This window comes from Diorhabda sublineata, chromosome 11, assembly GCF_026230105.1.
Source record: "Diorhabda sublineata isolate icDioSubl1.1 chromosome 11, icDioSubl1.1, whole genome shotgun sequence".
NCBI lineage: Eukaryota > Metazoa > Arthropoda > Insecta > Coleoptera > Chrysomelidae > Diorhabda > Diorhabda sublineata.
The window spans coordinates 4,358,101-4,378,244 of NC_079484.1; the positions used below are offsets into that span (position 1 = coordinate 4,358,101).

Below are 20,144 nucleotides of genomic sequence, written 5' to 3' on the forward strand. Positions count from 1 at the left end.
GTGTTCCGTGAAATGAAAGTGACATATACGTACTGCACTTTCACACTTTCGGGACGCTCTGGAGTAGACAACTTTAACTTACTTAAATGTTACTCTGGCCACTTCAATGTTGACAGTTGACAGTACAATCAACATTACTTTTTGCAAATAATTAATAAATTAATACTGACATTGCAAATATGATTAAGTACATTATATTGTTCAATAAATAAAATGTTTATTTTCTTTCCTCAGTGTAATTGAAAAAGTTTCGGATCTTAAGCGTCGTCTAAAAAATGTTGTGTACGCCGTGGTTCGCAATTTTCAAACTTGTCCAACTAAGTAGCACTTTCAGTCTTTGGAATACAAATAACTATTTCCATTCATGTGAGAAATACTAGCCATTTTGTATAAAATAAAAAAGTATTCGTAACTCTCGTTAACAACTTTTTCTTTTCTATGAAATTTTTCCATTTTCCTCTCTTCTTCCGTGATATATTACTTAGGTATAATTTCTTCGAAAGTGACATTTCTTGGTACCGATTTGTGGGACTATTTTTGTTACTTTCTGCTCAATTTTTGTTGTATATGTAAGCGGCTAGCAAGTGTTGCGTTCCAAAGAAACTTTTCAATTATTGTTTGTATATTTTTCGTGTCAATTTCCATTAATTTTTTGTTTTCAAAATGTCAAAAGAGTTTATTGAGGTTAGGTAATGTAATCAGTTGCTAATAGGTATGAACATCAACGAGATGCTGCTAATCTGAAGTTGATGAAACCAATTTATGCCAAAGAAATAAAATAAAGAATTCACGATCGATCTACAACCAAGTAAATAAGAAAAATTATTTTTCATTAATGTCTCTGCTAATCTGGTTTATACTTGTTTTCTGTAGGTGTAGATGATCTTAATCCCGAAGGATGATTATTATTTCTGGCGGCTTTAATCAACTTTTTTTCCAAATTTTGGTTCAAATGTTCAATTAAAAAAATTTATTTGTTAACTTTGTTGAGGAAAATTGTCCACACGAGGTTTTTCTAGATGTTGATGGGCAGTTAAAATGAAAGCCAATAAAATAAAAGAAATAAATAATATTATAATGATTTTTCGACAAATATGTAATAAATTTCATAATTACCGGAAGTAAAGTAGTGTCAAATCGTCAAGAGATTTTATGTGGAGTAGCACAAACAATTACATTGTTTCAAAGGGCTTTTACTTCCTATTATTTATATCAAAACATTCAACACTGTAAACTAACATTTAAATTCCATGAAATCGTTCTTTGTTTAACGAGTTATGCATGAAAATGTGACCGATTTCACTTTATAAATTGCACACAATACGTTTAACGAATTATAAATGAATGTAATTGTCGTAGAAAGTCATACGTTGAAGTTCTATTCAATTATTAACTTATTGTTTTTGTACTAATTCGTGTGATAGAGAAAATGGAGTCAACTATTTGTATAAATGGATAACTGTACCATAAGATATTTGCTACAAAAAACACTGTTATTATTATTTACAATGATGTTTCCATAGAAAATAAAACTTATTATCAATTTTGAAAAATCCAATGGGAATGTTGAATAGATTGTAATGATTGTTTTCAAATATTTCTCTAGGTTTCTTTCCAAATATGATGATGAATCACTGATGTTACACTCGAAAAAGTTGCGGTTGCAAATCCTGCAAGTGCTACCTTTCTCGTAGGCACTGGACTGACTGTCTTCTGCAAGATTTTCTTCATTAGAATCATCGATCGTTGACTGGTTGCAATCAGTCATCGTAATCATCAAAAACTGGTTCCTCACTTCGAGTTCTAGGCTGGGGAGTTCTGGAGATTGAAAACCAGGCTTTCTAGAAAATTTCATTGATCGCAGAAGATTAATTTAAGGGGACTGTGTGGTTTTGATTGCATTAATGACAAGAGTAACCACTTTTTTTCGGAAATTAACATGATCCCCAAGCCAATGGGCAGAAGATTGCTAGAAGGTCCAACACTTGCACAAATTTCAATTCAGGAAGGTCCTTTTAAGCCTTGCGGTTGAAAAGGAAAGTTTATGTGTTTTTCAACCACCTCGGTGGAGTAGGCTTCCCAATAACGATGTTCTACTATACATATTATGTAAACTATAAAAATTATCGCAAGTATTTTAACTATAATGTATTTGTTTACGTCTAATTATTGTGTATTGACATTAGCTAATTACTAATTTAAGTGGATTTCATAATAACAAATATTCACGATAACAAAATGTTGGGAAGTGTAAAAATTTGAATTTGATTATATCGTGTTCAAGGTGTTGCGTATTGAACTATGATACTAAACATACTGGGAATAAAAACTTGAAATGATTGTTTTTTTTAAACGAATTGACGGCATCATATGCCTGCTTGTGGAAACCTTTACATGCAAGTGTTTATTGAACCAAATACGAGGGGAATTGAACATTATTTTTTACGTAAACAAACAATCAAAGAAACCGCTGAAAAGTACCTAAATATTAACTTGTTTGTGATTCTCTGTATTTGATAGAAACAATATCAACACAAATCATGCTGAACGTTTGGTTATTACCGTAAAATGTTAATATAGATGAATGCCAAGATTGCTTGATGCTGATTAAAAGCTCGTCCGCTTCGAAAACTAGTAGGATATTTTCATATCGATGTGTGATATTGCATGCAATTTTGGTACCCCAGAAACAAATACAAAATTTTTAATTATACAATTCATTAGAGGAACTTGCTTCTGAGAAAGGAAAAACTATTTTGTTCAGACAATAAAGTCGTGGCTAGTGTTATTTATGAAATATAATTGTTTTGAGGGTTTGTAAAAATTGAAAACTGACTGGACTAAGTGTGTGAAGTTTAAGGAGATCAATTTTCCTTTAAACCGCCATCGTATAAGTAAATCCCCTTTGTTTATAAATAAATAAAAATTACCAAGTAAACATAGCGAAATTGTAAAAATTAGAAAGAGTTTTATCACGTAAAAACGCTGGTAATTTCACAAATCTTTTTGGAAAAACTAGTTGATTATGATTTTCAGATACGTTCTGAATATTTTGTCCCAAACCTGTTTCATGTTGATATACATTAGGAATTCCAATATAATTATCCACTGGTGAAGTAGCCTTCAAATTTACAAATGAAGGTCTTGTGTGAATGCGGAAGATGATTTAACAAAACAATCATGTAGCTGTTGACGATTTGAGTTGTGTTTTATTCATGCACATTCTATCTTTCATCTAAAGTTAAAAAGCAAATTGAAAAATATGAGATTTGATACAAAAAAATCGATTTCCAGAATATATTCATCATGTAAATGCAAAATATATTAAACAGCAGTTATTTACCTGTGTTAGTCAAGTTGTAGTCAATACCAAATTATTTGGGGCAAGATACCCTTTTTACAAAATAAATACCAAAAGATATTTTACTAAAATACTGAGTTAATTAGGTCAGAAATGTTCATTGTGGGATTTAGTTTATTTTGAATGGTCCTTTTTCCTTGCAGGACTTGCGTTGGCAGTATTTATAGTTTCTTGACATCAAAACAAGTAACGCGCTTAAAAGAAATGAATGAAAATCCTGGCGATCCTATTTAGAAGGTGAAGGATTTATTATACATATGTAGAATATTCAATTTATTCAGATGTCTAAGTGCTTTTTTCGTATAATTTTAGATTAATCATATCATTCCATTTATATACAAAGAATAATCTATATAAACAGATTATTTTTGAGTACTTCTAGAAAGAGTATTGATTGAATTATAAAGAATACTGTCACATGAAAGATTAATCCAATTTTTAATGTGACTATCGAATAACGTACCGGCTAATTTCATTTTTAGTTTGTTAAAACTTTTATTCTGCGGTTCATTAATTTTATTTCCTTCTACTTCACACATATCACATATTTTTTCACACTTGTAGTATATTACGTTTGTTTAATATAAACATGTACGTTGTACTTGCTAAATAAGTTTTTTCACTTAAAACGTATTATAAAAGCAATTATCCAATCAATCACATTCCTTTCAGCTAAAATTATACTTGAAAAAATGATGTAACTTCCTCAGTAAATAATTGCAATTTTGGTATGAACAATAAAATTGTTTCCATAATGGATCAGGTAAACGATAATGTCGTATACACATCCGATAATAATTATTTAGAGACGCTGTAGTTCAAGGTAGTATCCATGAGAACAATTTGACTTATTTTTTTGGCAGACAAAAGTTGTTAGGTTACTTATAATATTCAAATAATTATCGCGAAAAAAATAGTTTGTTATATAATTATAGATAATATACATGTTTTCACAAACAACATAAATATATATTTCGCAACATGATCAGTTTTATAAAAAAAACTGATTTAAATAATCTTAATGTAATCTATGCATATTTTCTAGATATTTAAAAAAAAATTTTATATACATTTAAAGTTACTTGTAACGATATTTAATTGTACAGATTTCAATTTCAAAAACAAAAAAAAATCACTAAAATATACCGAAACATATAATTACGTTGAATATCATCAATTTAAAACATTTTTTTGTTTGAAACATATTACATGTCTCAATAAGTCGTGTGACTGACACACAGATGGCACTGCAAATTTCATGACATTTCGATTAGTCAGAAAAAAGTGACAGTCATTTAAGTGAAGCTATTTTTGTTATTTTCAAAACAATTGATTTAAAACAATTTTGTATTATTTATCATTGGCTTCTTAGTGAAAAAAAAAATACTGTACAAGCTCAGCAATGGCTTAAAAGGTGTTATCCGGAGTCTGCTCTATCGAAAAGAACTATTTGTTATTGGTTTGCTGGATTCAAAGTGGTCCTACAGATACCGATGATGTTGAACGTTCTGGTCGTCTAATTAATATGGTTACTCCAAAAAACATCAAAACAGTCCACAAATTGGTTATATCTAATCGTACATTGAAATTGCATGAGATAGCTAACACCATCTATTAGAAGACAGTGTGTTTACAATTATGCATGAGTATTTGACCACGAGAAAGCTTTTTTCAAAGTGGGTGCCGCGTTTACTCACGGTCGATCTGAAACACCACGTGTTGATGATCAGAGCAGTGTTTGGCCTTGTTTACACGTAATAAATCAGATTTTTTGCGTCGATATGTGACGATGGATGAAACATGGATCCATCACTTCACTTCTGAATCAAAACGATCATCATCTGAGTAGACTGCAGCAGGTGAACCACGTCCAAAACGTCCAAATGCACAACAGTCAGCTGAGAAGGTTATGTCTTCAGTATTTTGGAATGCCTATGGAATATTGTTCATTGAGTATCTCCAAAAGAGAGAGATAATCCATAGCAAATACCACATAGAGTTGTTGAATCGTTTGAATGCAAAAATCAAGGAAAAACCACGTCGTATGTCGAGGAAAAAACCAAGACAATGCACCGATTCACAAGTCGCCGTAATCCAGATTTGAACCCCAGTGACTATTGGGTATTCGCTGCTCTCAAAAAATGCTCGTCGGTAAGAAATTCGGCTCAAATAAAGAAGCGATTGCTGCCTATTTTAATGAAAAAGACAAATCCTTCTACAAGCATGGTATCCAGAAGTTAGAGAAGCGTTGGAATGATTGTATTGCTCTTGAAGGAGATTATCTTGATGAATAAAATCGATTTTTGCAAGCTGTATCACGATTTTCCAATTTTCCAATTCTTTTATATACAAGAACCATTCTGTATATTTTGGAATGTCACTAAACTATATGAGTTAGACTGAAAAATGTTTAGAATCCTATTTTTGGGCTTAAAAAATTAACATTTTCAATATTTTTTTTTCTATTCCGTTCTTTTTTCACGAGCTTAAGATATAAATGAAGTTTAAGTTTGTAAACCAAAATTTCAACGCGTTTTTGTCCAAAAAAAAAAATTGAAAAACCACAAATTCCCTGCTTCGTCCCCATTCATTCAATTAGTTATGAATTTATGTCTTAAAGACACATTGTGTAATTTTAAAGATTAATATTATTCAAAAACTCACCCTTAGCCCATCCAGTGACGACATTTCCTAAATACGCTACTCTATAAACTGGATCCGGTTTGGAAATTGTAGCACTTCCGTATTTTTTTAATCTCAATTTATTCAACAGACATTTCAATGCCTTTTTCCCCCTATCTTTTTGTAATTCCTTTCTCGGCATTTCGCTATTCAAAGTTTCTATAGACGGTACTTTTTTCATATCGGCCGAAGATTTCGGAGGTAAAATGGCGCAGTCAACCGTATCCTGTCCGATTGTTAAGTTTTCTTTGACTTCCCTTTGGGCCAAATAAATCTTGCTCTGTTGAAGAGCTAGACTGAAATCGTTTTGCATCAACATGGCGTATAATACTTCCTAGCACATCAACTTGAAACTTGAAACTATTTTTAAACTTTGAGTCACAGTACAACAATTTTCACGACAGGTGTTTCGTTCGTTACGTAATAATTACATTCTGATCGTTTGTTGCCGTATTTCTACGGGTTTACTATAAGACGTTGTCGAAATTCAGGTAAATCTGTAACAAAAAATACTTTAAAATAAATTATTACAAATAGAATATTTTAATGGTTTCACAACTCTATATAAATAAAATTGTCTTTGTTCTCAATTATATTTTGTAATTTTTCCATCTCTATGCTTTAAAATAAAGAAAAACCACCCACAGTCCTTAAGAAGTTTGCTTTTCTGGTTGTTATGAGAAAAAATTATTTTTTTTTACTTCATGATGTTTTTAGAAAAGTTATTCGCCGTTTTAAAAACAATGATCGTCGGTAAGAAATTCAGCTCAACTAAAGAAGCAATTGCTGCCCATTTTGAGGCAAAAAGGCAAATCCTTTTACAAGCACGGCATCCAGAAGTTAGAGAAGCGTTGGAATGATTGCATTTTTCCAAGTTTTATCACGATTTTCAGTTAATTTTTCAATTTCAAGATGGCGTAACTGACACACAACATCTACTAGTCTCACTTAAGTGATAAACAACAATTAACTGTTTCTTAGAAGCTTCAAAGACCTTAAAATGTCATTTAGAAAGTGTAAATACGATGCTGATGCATTTTGAACATTTATTGAATTACAAAGTATAAAATTTTCTTCGATTTGCGCATGAAAAACTTTGTGAAACCTACGAAGCTTATTTTAAATACTTTGTTCGTAATTTATATGAATCGGGAGCCCTACATGTTGTTTGCAATAATTGGGAAAGATGATTTGAGGATAGTTAAACAAATTTTTAGTGGTAAAGAAACACATTCTTTTCAGATAAATACATTTTTATTGTTATCTTTATTTGGGTTGGTATTGAGGTGAGGAACGAAATTCGCAGTAAAAAAAAGCTGTGCTTGAACTAGATGTCTTGCTATCTACCGTAAGATTTTGAGCATTAATATGATTAGAATCAATAAGAGAGAAGAAACCTCGTGTCAACTGATGTATTGAAATGCTGTTAAACTAAATGGGTACTTCTAAAATTTGTTCAAACGTATGGAAATAGTTATTTTCCTAACAAGTGCGGAAAGTGATACTTTCCCGCACGCGACTGCAGTTGTCCCGAGCGACGCGGAGCGGAGTTCGGGCAAGCGGCCAAGTGCGGGAAAGACACTTGGCATAATAATATACAAAATTTTAACTAAAAACTACTAATTATTATAAATATTAATATTGAAAACACAATTTGTTGCATTCTGTAGACTAGTAAGAATTGCCGGCCCAGTGGAGTTATTTGGTTTCAACTGGAAGGTAGATGACGTCGGTGAGGATGGCGTCGGTTGCAGGTCGCATAAAGATGACGATGACGGCAACAGTTTTAAGTCATTTGTAGTACAGAGGATTTTATTTGATATTTTTTTCTTCTTATTCTCGGAGTCCTCCAAATAGCCCTCAGCGACAGTAGTAGACTTCCAGCCACCGAGACGCTTTAGATTGGTTATTTCTTCGCAGGAGTCTGCTAGGAACGTTGCCGAAGAACGTCTGAAACTGTGTCCTGTATAACGGTCTGGATTAGGTAGGGGTAAATATGCAGCAATCTCTTCTGGCATCTTAGCAAAAGTGTTTACGCCAACGCATTGAACTGAACATTTTCCATTCTTATAATGAATAAAAAATCGGCTGTGTGGAGTGGTAGGTGGTCGTAAATTTGCGTACTTTCAAATAGGTTCCATCATTTATTTCTTCAGATAAAACAAATGATCTTGACGAATGATTTTTGAAATCAGAAATTTTCACAACAATTAGGTTGCCTTTATCTTGAATATCGTCGACAGTGATATTTACAAGCTCGGATCTGCGGAGAGCGCCAACCAGTGCAAAATTGGTACTCACTTTAATCATCAGGTATACCTCATCGGGAGCTAGCATAACCCTGGATATATCTTCTTTAGTAAAAACTGAAAACTTGCGCTTTCTGTGCTCGAAAACCAATATTTTTTTGTTTAAGAAACGACGTTAGCTTATGGAAGTTTCCTATATCCAAATTATGTTTTATTTTTACTAAACTTTTTACTATCGAATAGCGGGACCATAATATGTTAGATTTCAAAACCTTACTTAGGTCTGAAAAATACGCCAGAAATACCTCTTCCTTATAAGTTTTGGCCCCTTTCTCCTTATCCCATGTAACAAAATGGTCGTATTTCTTCTCATACCTTAGTCTGGATTTGGCAGGTAACAGCTCGGAATTAGCTTCATTTGCAGCCTTCAAAATGGCTTCGGGAAGTTCTTCGTCGGATGAATCCATTAATATTATTGTATCGGATTCGTTTTAATGTGGTTTAATTTAGAAGAAGTTGAAGTTATGAAGTTGATAGTTGTTTCTCCTTTGAAGAATGTCACTTTCCCGCACTAGTGACACTTTCAAAACTAAAATGCGTGTGGGAAAGTGGGTTAAAACGCACGGTCGTAGAAAAAATAAATTAATTCCAATGGAGAATATTTCATTTTAGAGTCAGTGAGTATAATCAACAAGACAGAAGGAAACTCGTGTCGACTGATGCATTTAAAAGTATATCAATCTCAATAGAGAATATTTTGAAATGAGATAAAATTAGTTTCGATCGTAAATACTTAATTTTTAAATGTTAGGACAGATATATAACTGCCAGAGTTGAGAAGAATAAACTTACGTATGTAAATATCACACTCCGTATCTGCTGCACGTTTATTTATTATTTTATTTCGCGTTTTTATACACAAACACCAGATAAATACGTACACCAAACAAACTGAAAATAGAATATCTAAACCGGGTCTATTTATTAGGTAGGTACTTGCTCTTATCTTACCTGTGTATATGAAACCAGAAGAGATAATGATGAGAATGAGTCAGATATTAAATAAAATTATATAAATCTTAAATGGATTATTGTATGCGACACATCTTAAATATAATTCCATTAGTTTTACTCAACAACTAATTCATTTACAATTTAATTAAGGTAGATTTAATCAAACAGGAGTGCTTAATCCTGAATCTTGTGTAAATCAACATTATATTTAATTTAAACTCTAAATATAGACTTTTACATTCACAATAAACTCATTCTATAAAATTTCGAAGTATTAACTGGAGAACGAATCCATTTTCGCCTTAAAGGCTCGTTCAGACGGTGACATTTATGTCGTGGCGTCGAATGCTGTGACAGCGTTTGACATTTGACGTTTTGACACTAGGTGTTCACACGTACCAACATACTATTATCAGAAATGGCGGAGCTCGTAACTGCAGTAGCGGATGTATTAGAGGAACTAATTAATTTGAAGTTGAGGCAAAAATTAAAAAGGCGAGTGTGGGTGCATCAGGAACATTTGCAATTGGAGGACCCCAAGCCTTTTTGCAATTTGCAGTTTAAATTATTTGTTTTATGTTCCCCGAATTGACCTAAAAGCGCTTAATCCCGTTTATTTCAATCCTTAAATGCTGAAATGGACTTATCCCATAGACAAGGGTATTGCTGGTAATATTCCAGAAATGTAAGTATATCAAACGAAGACATTATCGAATGACAAACAGCAGATTCGTGCCAAAAAATACGTATTGTAGTATCGCCGATGTTCAAACGATGAAAAAAGCGAGACATTTTATGTCACTGTCGCGACATCGCCGGTGTCACGACACCATGACATCGAGACATTCAATTGTTCAGACAAAACATTGTTGCGGCATTCACGTCACGGCATTAGGTGCCACATCATAAAATGTCATTGTCTGAACGAGCCTTAAGACAAGCTTTTAGTGATAACTAGTGTTTGCTTTGTCTTCATTGTTAATAGTTTTATCAGTATATTATAAATCATCTCTTCTAAGCTTATGTTTGAGAAAGGGGTGAAGTTTATCACCAGCATTATTTAAAATATACATTCAGGAAGCTCTGGAGAACTGAAATTGCGAGTATGGGAATTGAGATAAGGGATAAGTGCTTAATAACTTTATCTTTAACAGACGACCAAAGTATTAAAGCGGGCGACGAGGACGATGCAAAAATTATATGCTGAGAAAGTTGGACGACGAATATGCAAAATGGGGTTTGATTATGAAAATGTCAAAAACAGAATATCTGACGGTAGGACGCATACAAGGTGACCCTGAACTGTAATTTCGGAAGATGGAAGAACAAAAGGCGATATAAGAAATAGAGTGCAACAAAGAAAATAAGCTACACATTTAACTCATAGTGGAACCTACTTTAACGTACGGATGTGAGTGCTGGCAACCTCTAGAAGAAGAAGGGAGAAAAATGTAAAGCTGTGGAAATGGAGTATTTAAGAAGATCGTGCAGAAAAATGGAGCAGGACAGATGGCCAAAGAAAGCGTTGATGTAACAACCGCAGAATAGACGGAGACGAGGATGATCCTCAAGGACATGGAAGGAAAGAATTGAACAAAAGAAGGACAGAGCTATCCAGAAACACGAATGGATAGATAGAAAATGTGGCGTACGAAATTCGAGATGCGGCAAAGACAGCTGTAAGACCCCCGCTCTGTATATATAATTCTGTGGCAGCAAAGCCAATTTGTAAGATTCTGATCGTTTAGATTCACAATACGAGGTCTGGCTATTAAATAACGAACTGCGTGACTAGAGGGCGCCATAGACGGATGGGGTAAAAACCGAATAGTGCGTTGGGTATCTAGATATCAGTTTTTTTCTCGTGCCGAAAACCATGTGTGACGAAAAACAGGAGCAACGTATTATTCCAAATTTCTCCGTAAATTGAAAAAACTCGTGCGCGTAAGCTCTTTAGTGACGGCCGAGAGAGCTCTGAAGATGATCAGCACCCAGGTCGCCCAGTTACTGTTTCAACTCCGGAAACAGTGACTGTGCGAGCAGATCGTCGAATGATGATCCGGATGATTGCCGAGGCTGTAAACGTTGATAAAGAAGCGATTAGAAAATTTTACACGAAGAATTACAGATGACAAAAGTCTGTGCGAAGTTGGTGCAAAAAAATCTGACTCCTGACCAAAACCTCTTGCGTCAACTGGTCTGCTCAGAAATGCTTTGAAATGTTAGAAAAAGATCTGCTTTGAACGGGACTCGATTTGAGTCAATGGAAGCGGTAAAAAGCAAAAAACGTCAGATCCTCAAAAGGCACTTACCAAAGAAGTTAGTGATACCCTTATATCATAAATTTTTGAAAGTTTCTTCTGGGATGGTTCTCGTATACTCTATTTTGGCCTTCTCAATATTAAGAATGAAGAATTTAACTACTTTGTTGTCAATTGTCAAGTTTTGTCCTACCTTTCTAGTTATTTAGCCTGCTGGAAGTGATGGTAGAATTTTGATCTTATTTTCATTTTCATTTCATTCAACCCCCCAAAAATAGGCTGGAATTAAAATTACGAAACCTAAATATGAATATGGAGAATACAAAAATAATAGTGGTGAAGAAAGAAGATGGAAAAGACATTTAAGTCGTTATAGATAATATACAGTTGAAACAAGATTTTTAAATATTTAGGGGTAGAGATATGGATGGGGATGGAAAGCAAGAATCATAGATAAATGAGAAAATCGGCGCTCAATTTTTATCACTCCTCCAACAGACAGTAAAACCTGGGGACTTACAAATTCAAAAGCAAGAATTAAGCAACAGAAATTGAGTATTTAAGAAGAATTGAATATAGAACCTGTAATTAAAATAATTATTAAACAACTTCTTGGATAATTTGTAGAATTAATAGATGGTTGAAAGGCATTTGGAAAGTTGAAAAATAGAAAATAGGAAACGAGGACGCCGAAAGAACGGAAATTTTGAAAGAATAACAAAAGATACGATCAGAAGCTATAAATACTAAAAATTATAATTTGTGCACGAATAAAAGGACACAAAAACCCAGCACCTACAGCAGATAAACGCGGGTTTATGATCGGAAAATATGACATTATTTCACTATATTGCAGAATATTGATTAAAATTTAATTACAACAAATCGAAAACTTTATCTCTAATCAGTTGATCTGCATATCAATATGATTCTGATGCGTACTGGATTTCCCTTCGAAATAATTAATTTATTTAATCTGTATTTGCTAAAAAATGAGTACAAACCGTGTGCAATTTAAAAAAAAAATTGGATTAAGTGGGTTAAAAATATAATGTGATTCGTATTTGATAATAATTACATCGAATTCATTTCATTATTGTGCGTTTTAGCAATAACAAAGAACTCAATAAGTGCCTGAACTAAATTAAAGCTTCATACCTTCACAAACCTGTTTGTCACTGAACCCCATCTAAACGGCTGGACCGATTTGAACGAATTTTTTTGTATGCCTTTGGGTGGCGCCTTGGATTGTTCAGATTCACAAATCATCAATTTTTGTGAATGCATTCAATTAGGGGCATTTTTTGGCGTTGCATACTACTAGCATTAAATGCAGTTGATGTTGGATGATGTTGTATTCGACGTACACATCAATAGCTTGGCATCTACTACAGTAGAACTTTCATGACAACGATCCAAGCGAGGTGTGATCAAACAATCCACGGAAACAGCGCAAACTATGACCGAAATGAGCATCTGGAGAAGAGCAGCGGGCAAATCCAGGAAATGACAGAATAAAGGAAATAATGGGAGTTGGATACATATTATGCGATGATGTAAAAACCAAACAATTAATCAGAATACCTAAACAGATTCTAAAGTGAAGACTACAAGTGAAAAAGAGAAGAAGAAGCTGACGAGAGGCCATAGATAAGGAAATGATAGAGACAAACCTAACGAGGTATAAACAAATAACGATTGCTATTGAAAATCAAAGCTCTGTACTTTGAAAACATAATAATAAACAATTGGAATAGAATAAATATGAGGTAGTTAATTTTTTTTTTAAACACCTGATTACTAATACAAAGTATGGGATTATTTTAAAATTCATGACGACATCCATTTTAATTTAATGTATACTTCTATTTTTTGTTTAGATCACGTATTTTCAAGAAGTTTTCATAGAGTTTCCTATGTTTATTATTTGTATGTAAACGACAAGTCGAAAATTTTATTTTGAATAAATAATAATGTGACAATAAAATTACTAGGACAAAATAAATAATTTATAGAATTACCATGTACGTTCTGTTTGTTTCTATAAACAATTTCGAAGGATATCGATATCATAAATATGTAGTGAACGTTCAGATAAATTGTTTGTTTTACTTTGAAAAAATATCTTGTTGTTTGAATTTGTATATTAGACGTTTTAGAGATTCAAATCCGATTTATTGTGATTATGAATTAGGTACGTTAATTCCTAAAAACAGTTACTAATTGAAAGAATAATTAGTCAATGAGAGAATGATAATAAAAGAAACTACGATTCAAACAACTGAATCATGAGTTAGAACATCTGGCATTAGCCAACAGGTGTCTTCTTTTAAATATTTAGTCGCCAATATTCTACAAATTTAGTCAACTATCTGATTACCTTTTGAGCATTTTCAACCCAGAATAAAGTTTTTTACTTTTTCTTCTTCTGATTTTGTGTAGTGCACCATCGTCTTTTCTCATGGTCTTATAGTTAGAATGTTTTACTTTTGTTTTCTTCTCATTAATCCTTTCTTCTTCATGGTGTCCAGGTACTCAGTAGATACGAATCCGGAAGAGTGAATTGCGATAGATCATTTTCTTGTTACACTTTATACTGAACAAACTGTTTACACCACCACTACACCAACACTCACAATTACACTGTCTGACGCGCGTTTCGATAACCAAATTATCGTCTTCAGAGCAGAATTGATCCTTTGTCCTTATTTAACAATTTCAACGCGTTCAAATGCATCCAACAATTTATTATAAACAATTTAAGAATTCAAACTCAGTTGTTTCATTTTCTCTGTTGCCCAAATTTTTGCTCGAAGGATATTACATCCATTTGTATTGTCTGTACAACTTCTTCATGTTTAATTCCTTAGAATATGTACCAGCTCCTGTGTTATTTTTTGTTACCAAGCATCTGTGAAGTTGAGGTTTAATCATATAGTCCATGTTGTGAGTTAATTCATCCTCCATTCTTCTGAGCTGTCTCCCCCGCCTTAAACAACAACCCCAAATTCGTGAAAAATTTTTTGGAACGATTTTTGCCTGGAGCCCCAATTCTAAATAATTACCAAATAGATCTTAACTTCGACATTCTGTAATATCGAAATAAGGAAATCATCTGATGAGCAGGTATTTGAGTATTAATTTGAATGAAAAAAAAAATAGAGAAGCACGAAAATTAGAGCAAAATTTGTTCAGAATCAGAAGAGCCTTTGAAAGTTCAAAAAATACTCTAATTTCAAATAGAAGGAAAGGATTTCTCAAGGACTAATCGTAACTGATTTAGACAATAAAAACTTACTAACTTACCTATTTTCAATACTGATAATGTAGACTTTTCCGGAACAAGAATTAAATTTGTTTTCATTCAACACCATTATATTTCTTTATATATTCATTTAATCACAAGAATATTGAAAATCCACGTATGTATAAAGTAATATTCATAATAAACAATAAAGTCAACTTCGTTCAACATGCGTATTTTACTCGGTTAATTCACATTAAAATAGATTTTATATCATATAATATTTATTTGATAGCATTTACAAACACACAATGGAACATTATGGAGCGTAATTTCCACTAGCAAGCGTTGAATACAAAAACCACATCCTGTTCATTCTTAAAATGTGTATTTAACTTGTCTCCCTCGAACCTACTTATTTACAGTTTACATTGCGCCGTAGTATTGCGTTTTTTATTTTTTGCAGACAAGGATGATAAAAAAGTTTCAAGACGCGGCATCTGAAAATCAGTCATATATAACAGATTACACCGTTTTTTTTTCATACAACTAGCTCTTATTAATCAGACAGACAAGAACTTAAAAGTCCAATCCAAATTATGCTTAGAGCGGTCGATTAAGCTCTTCAAAAACAGAAGTAAATCACATTTTATCTATTACAAGATATTACCTACTACTCTACTATCTTGCAAATCAATAATAAGATTTTTACTTGTCCTAAACTATTTATATTTGTGTATATAAAGTTTTTTTTACGTATTGGATACAGTTTCTCCAGCTTCCATGGGTTACATTTTTAACTTTCGTCTCGTAGAGGCCAATTACTTCGCGATCTGCTTCTTTTTCATTTTGTTACAAACGTATTCCACTGAAAAATTATAACTTTTAACAGTTTCCAACAATAATTATTGATCATTATAACTTTAGTGAAAATATATGTCACGTTCGCACAAAAAGTCTTGTATTTCACTTTTCCTATCACTCTTTTGAATAAAAACGTCAAACGACGTAGAGTACGCGTTGTAGTGGAACAATTAAGGTCGATTTTTGGCTTTAAATACGCCACGCCACGCTACCCCCCGTTATGTTCAATATTTAATTCGATTGTTTACGTACATACTGAGCCCACCACACGCCACCTCATGCCACTCCACGCCACGCCAAACCATCCCACGTGAAACGATTCAAAAGTTTTTTATGCCTATCTGTGGAAGTTTTATATTAAAGATTGACTCACCGCCAGACGTTCTTTTATCTAATAAATTTTCTAAATGTTGTATTTTTCTTTTTAATTTAATTTTTGAGTTGTGTAAGTAATCAAATTGTTCTTTATCGAAAGGGAAGTATATATGATACTAATTGGGATCTCCTTCCAGTTTTTGGATAAATACATGAAAAGCACCGTTTTCTCACGATTTTTGTTGATTTTATTGACCGGAAATCTTCTTTTTCGCTTGCTGTGTAAAACCATAGCTGCAGCAGTACATTCTTCTAAAAATCTAGGTCACTAGAAGAGCTACAAAAATTTTTCTGTTCAAAATTATATAATAAAATGAGCGAGTCGTGGCGTGGCGTGTAGCTGGTGGGTTTCGATCTCCGTGAAAGTGATAATAACGTTGGTACTTTTTGATCTGCATACATCCATAGTATGTATTGATAGTATTGTTAAAAAAAGTCATTTCTCTGCAATTAATTTGATGTCAGATAACGAGATATTTTCGGAAGAATATATACGAATATGTGAAATTTTTCAATCGACACAGCTTACTGTAGTTTTGGATCACACCTCGTATATTTAACATAGATAGATACTTTTCAATCGTATCATCGATTTAAATAGAATCATCGAATTGATTTATTCTGGAAATAATGAAAAATCAAATATATTAACAATTTATCTTAATATTTATTTAGAAACTGTAAATAATTTTTTAAGCAACGTTACCATAATTTTTTCCTTATAAAATATTATAATGAGAAAAAATGCATAAATCATGTGTTGGTTAATTAGTTAAAAAAATAGTTATAGCAAAGATGATTTACTTTTATAAGCATTGTTTCTTAGAAATTAAACTATATGGTGTGAATACATTCAAACAGGTTTAATAAAACAAACAGTACTTAGCGCAAGCGACGGCCAGTTATTATGTTTAGACAGTTTTTTGTGTTTTCTTTCAAAACAGGTTCTCAATGTTGTTCTAAAACTAAACCCCAGACAGTTTCTCAAATATATATTTCTCATGTAAAGGCTTTCGAGCGAGAAGGTCATATATAGATGATTTATTCTCATTTGGAAAGAAATAGATTCAAACCTAAAATTTCAACTGCTATCGGACTCAAGCTCACGAAAAGAAAAATAATAAGAAACATTGTGACCTTGACATAATCTAAAATGGAATAGTTCAAAACATCGACTTTGGTCTCTTCTTCTGCTACTTATTCACTATTATTGGATTTCTTTTCTGCAGCAGTGTGAACCAGATCTATATTTCATCTGTTCACACTCAATATATTTGCTTTATCCCGACTTCTCGTTTACCATCTATCCTACCATCAATTATGAGTTCAAGGACCTCTGAGTATGTGACATGAATAGGCTGTTTCTTCTCTTTATATTCAGGAGAATTTTTCCGCATTCGACGATTGGTCCGCATTCCAAATGCTTCCAATTTATAAAGCAATACCGACAATTAACGTCTACTTTCACTCTTCTATCTTCATTTTCAAGCGTTTTCTTAAAAATGGTTTCCTTGGCATCCTTGTTTGACTTCTTTGCTAATTTCTATGTCATCTGTTGTTAATTTATCTGTTATCACGTCAGCGGTACAAATTTCCCCTTCATCTACATCCGTTGTTCTTAATACTTTAATTGATTTGTGATGTTGAACCTCATCAAAGATCTTTTCATAATCGACAAAGAAGAGAAAGACATACTTCTATATGTCTCGGAAGTTCTGGACTAGCACATGGATGTTTCTCGCCCCCATTTGACTCCTAAATCGACTTTAGTAATTTAATAAAAATTATCACTATTAGAAATACTGCACAAGTAATATTTAATAAGTTTATTTTCTTACATTCTCCGCATTTTTTATAGAAACTTCGCTCATCGTGTGGGCTCATGAAAATATTCGAAACAAATAACATTTTACCAAACCACCAATTCGGGTTTATACAACAACATAGTACCATCGAGTAAGTACATAGGGAAGTGGACACCATGAATCGTGCCTTTGGGGACCAAAGCTATTATGTAGCAGCCTTCCTAGATATGAGCCATGCCATGTATAAGTTTTCATAACAAAGTTTACTTTCTGAACCTGAAATAGTTTCCACCCACAAAATACCTTATATTAGAATCATATATATATAAGAAAGGTGTTTTATTATGAAATATAAACAAGAAAGAAGTAAACTTTTCCCACTAAAATCGGTAGTGCTCCAAAGCAGTGTGCTTGGACCTAATCTGTACGTACTGATAGGAATCTTAGGAATAAAAATTAACGAATCAAAATCACTCCAAGCCACCTAAGTATCTATCTACACGAAGGACTCATCCGGAGATTACTTTTCCGTATTAGAAGGAAACAACTATCACGTACACTGCGACCCAAAGGATCTATTGTATCCTCTTGCCTTGCTGGGACACTGAGGATTATCAGTTTAACAGATGATCTGTTAGAGAATTTAGAATCTGGGTTGGTTCTAGCTGTCAAAGAGTTTCGTCTTCTATTTCATACTATCCCTCTAAACTTCGGTACTCTCTCACACTTTGAGAGGAAGTGATTAGAAGTTTAATCCTGTACATACCAGAATTAACACGTTGGTCTGCTAAAAATAGCGTCTTCAGGTTTCCAATGAGGTCTCAGTGCCCCGTCAGGACTTTTGTTGGTATTCGTAGGTTGCTCTTCAGCAGATCTCTGGTTTTTTACCTGTCGCAACCCCCGTAGGTTATTTTAGTACTAACGTTATTTCAAATAATAAAATAAGAAAACTTGGGCACTAAACGAGATTGATACAAAAACATGTGAAACACTATATAGCAATATTATAATAGAATATCATTAATAGAACCATATTGTAATCAGTACTGAACGTTTACAAGGTGATTTGATAAAGATTTCACAATAATTCGATTATTAATTACGGCACCATGCAATAAGAACCAGCAATTTCATACAAACAATTGTACTTTCAAAGATGTTATCAGTTTCCGCACTGCAAATGAAATAAAAACATTATTGCATTAGATATTTGATTAGAATTCTATTGTTTGTGAAAAATATCAAATTTATTTTCTGGTGATCATGTATATGGGGTGTCCCAATGAAAACTATCCACCGTAAATAACTACGGATGTAATGAAATAACAAAAAAGTGTCGTTACTAATTTATATTACATAAAAGCATTATATTTATCAATAAAAGAGTGAATATTACAACAGATTATGGAAAAGGAAGACCTCCTTTTAACTCTATACACCTTTTCAAGCTCTAACCTTTCATTAACAGTTGCCGACTTCCTCATCTTTCATATGGTGAAGATTATTGCCTTTCACAAACAAATATTTAATGACCTCAATATTCAATTCTTTTTTCCTCACAACGACTCATTTATACGAAACTGAGCGTCCAGAAGAGCTGAAATTCTATATTGTAAATGCTGACTGCTCTATGTTGAGTTCGGAAACTTATCAGATAATCCTCGTATATAGACTTTACACAGAAATATCAGCGACGGCAGAAGTTATGACGTTTTTCTCCGGAAGTTTTGTATCCATCAGTGAAATGATATCGTTCTTTTACTTTACCTCAAATTTTCTTCGTTATAATCGTCGTATCATCGTTGTATGTAATATTTGGCAACATCGTTTAATACGTCTAATGAAACGTTCTGAATATTTATTACAATTTAAAATGGAGATGTCGGTCGTAAAATTAATAATTACCTCATTCGATATAATTAAAATGAACAATGTGTTGTTATCTTGTATTCCCAAGGTTATTCAAGGTGTAAAAAGTAGGTAACTGTTGACAATGTATTCTCTCCGAAATAGGATTGGACAAAATTGCTTATTTGTAGTAGAGGAAAATAGAGCGGAAGAATTAATTTATGATAAAAAAACCTTATAGTACACAGGAGTTCATAAAGGCTTACGAATAGTTGGCACCTGTTTATACTAATAGAATCTTTGTTTGTCCTTTAATAAGTTCGATATTCTTTATCTTGTTCCTCATATTTGCCATTATCTCAGACAAAAACAAACAACGAAGTAAAGTTAAGGGAAGAATGTGAAAAATACTCTTTGAACAGAACAATGGATTATTAAACA

General features: G+C 32.8%; 1 protein-coding gene across 3 annotated transcripts in view; it reads right to left on the minus strand.

The window, feature by feature from the left end:
- The window catches only part of LOC130450190 (uncharacterized), an 81,839-nt gene that overhangs the window by 28,310 nt on the left and 33,385 nt on the right, over positions 1-20,144 (minus strand). The window contains exons 1-2 of one of the 3 annotated variants that reach the window (XM_056788428.1): positions 14,874-14,929; positions 6,026-6,540 (exon numbers count right to left, since the gene is read on the minus strand). In XM_056788428.1, coding sequence (XP_056644406.1) covers positions 6,026-6,362 — 337 coding nt within the window. In that variant the 5' untranslated portion in view covers positions 6,363-6,540; positions 14,874-14,929. Of the gene's footprint in view, positions 1-6,025; positions 6,541-9,144; positions 9,261-14,873; positions 14,930-20,144 lie in introns of those variants that run through there. The other 2 variants (XM_056788427.1, XM_056788426.1) reach the window with 2 other exon arrangements.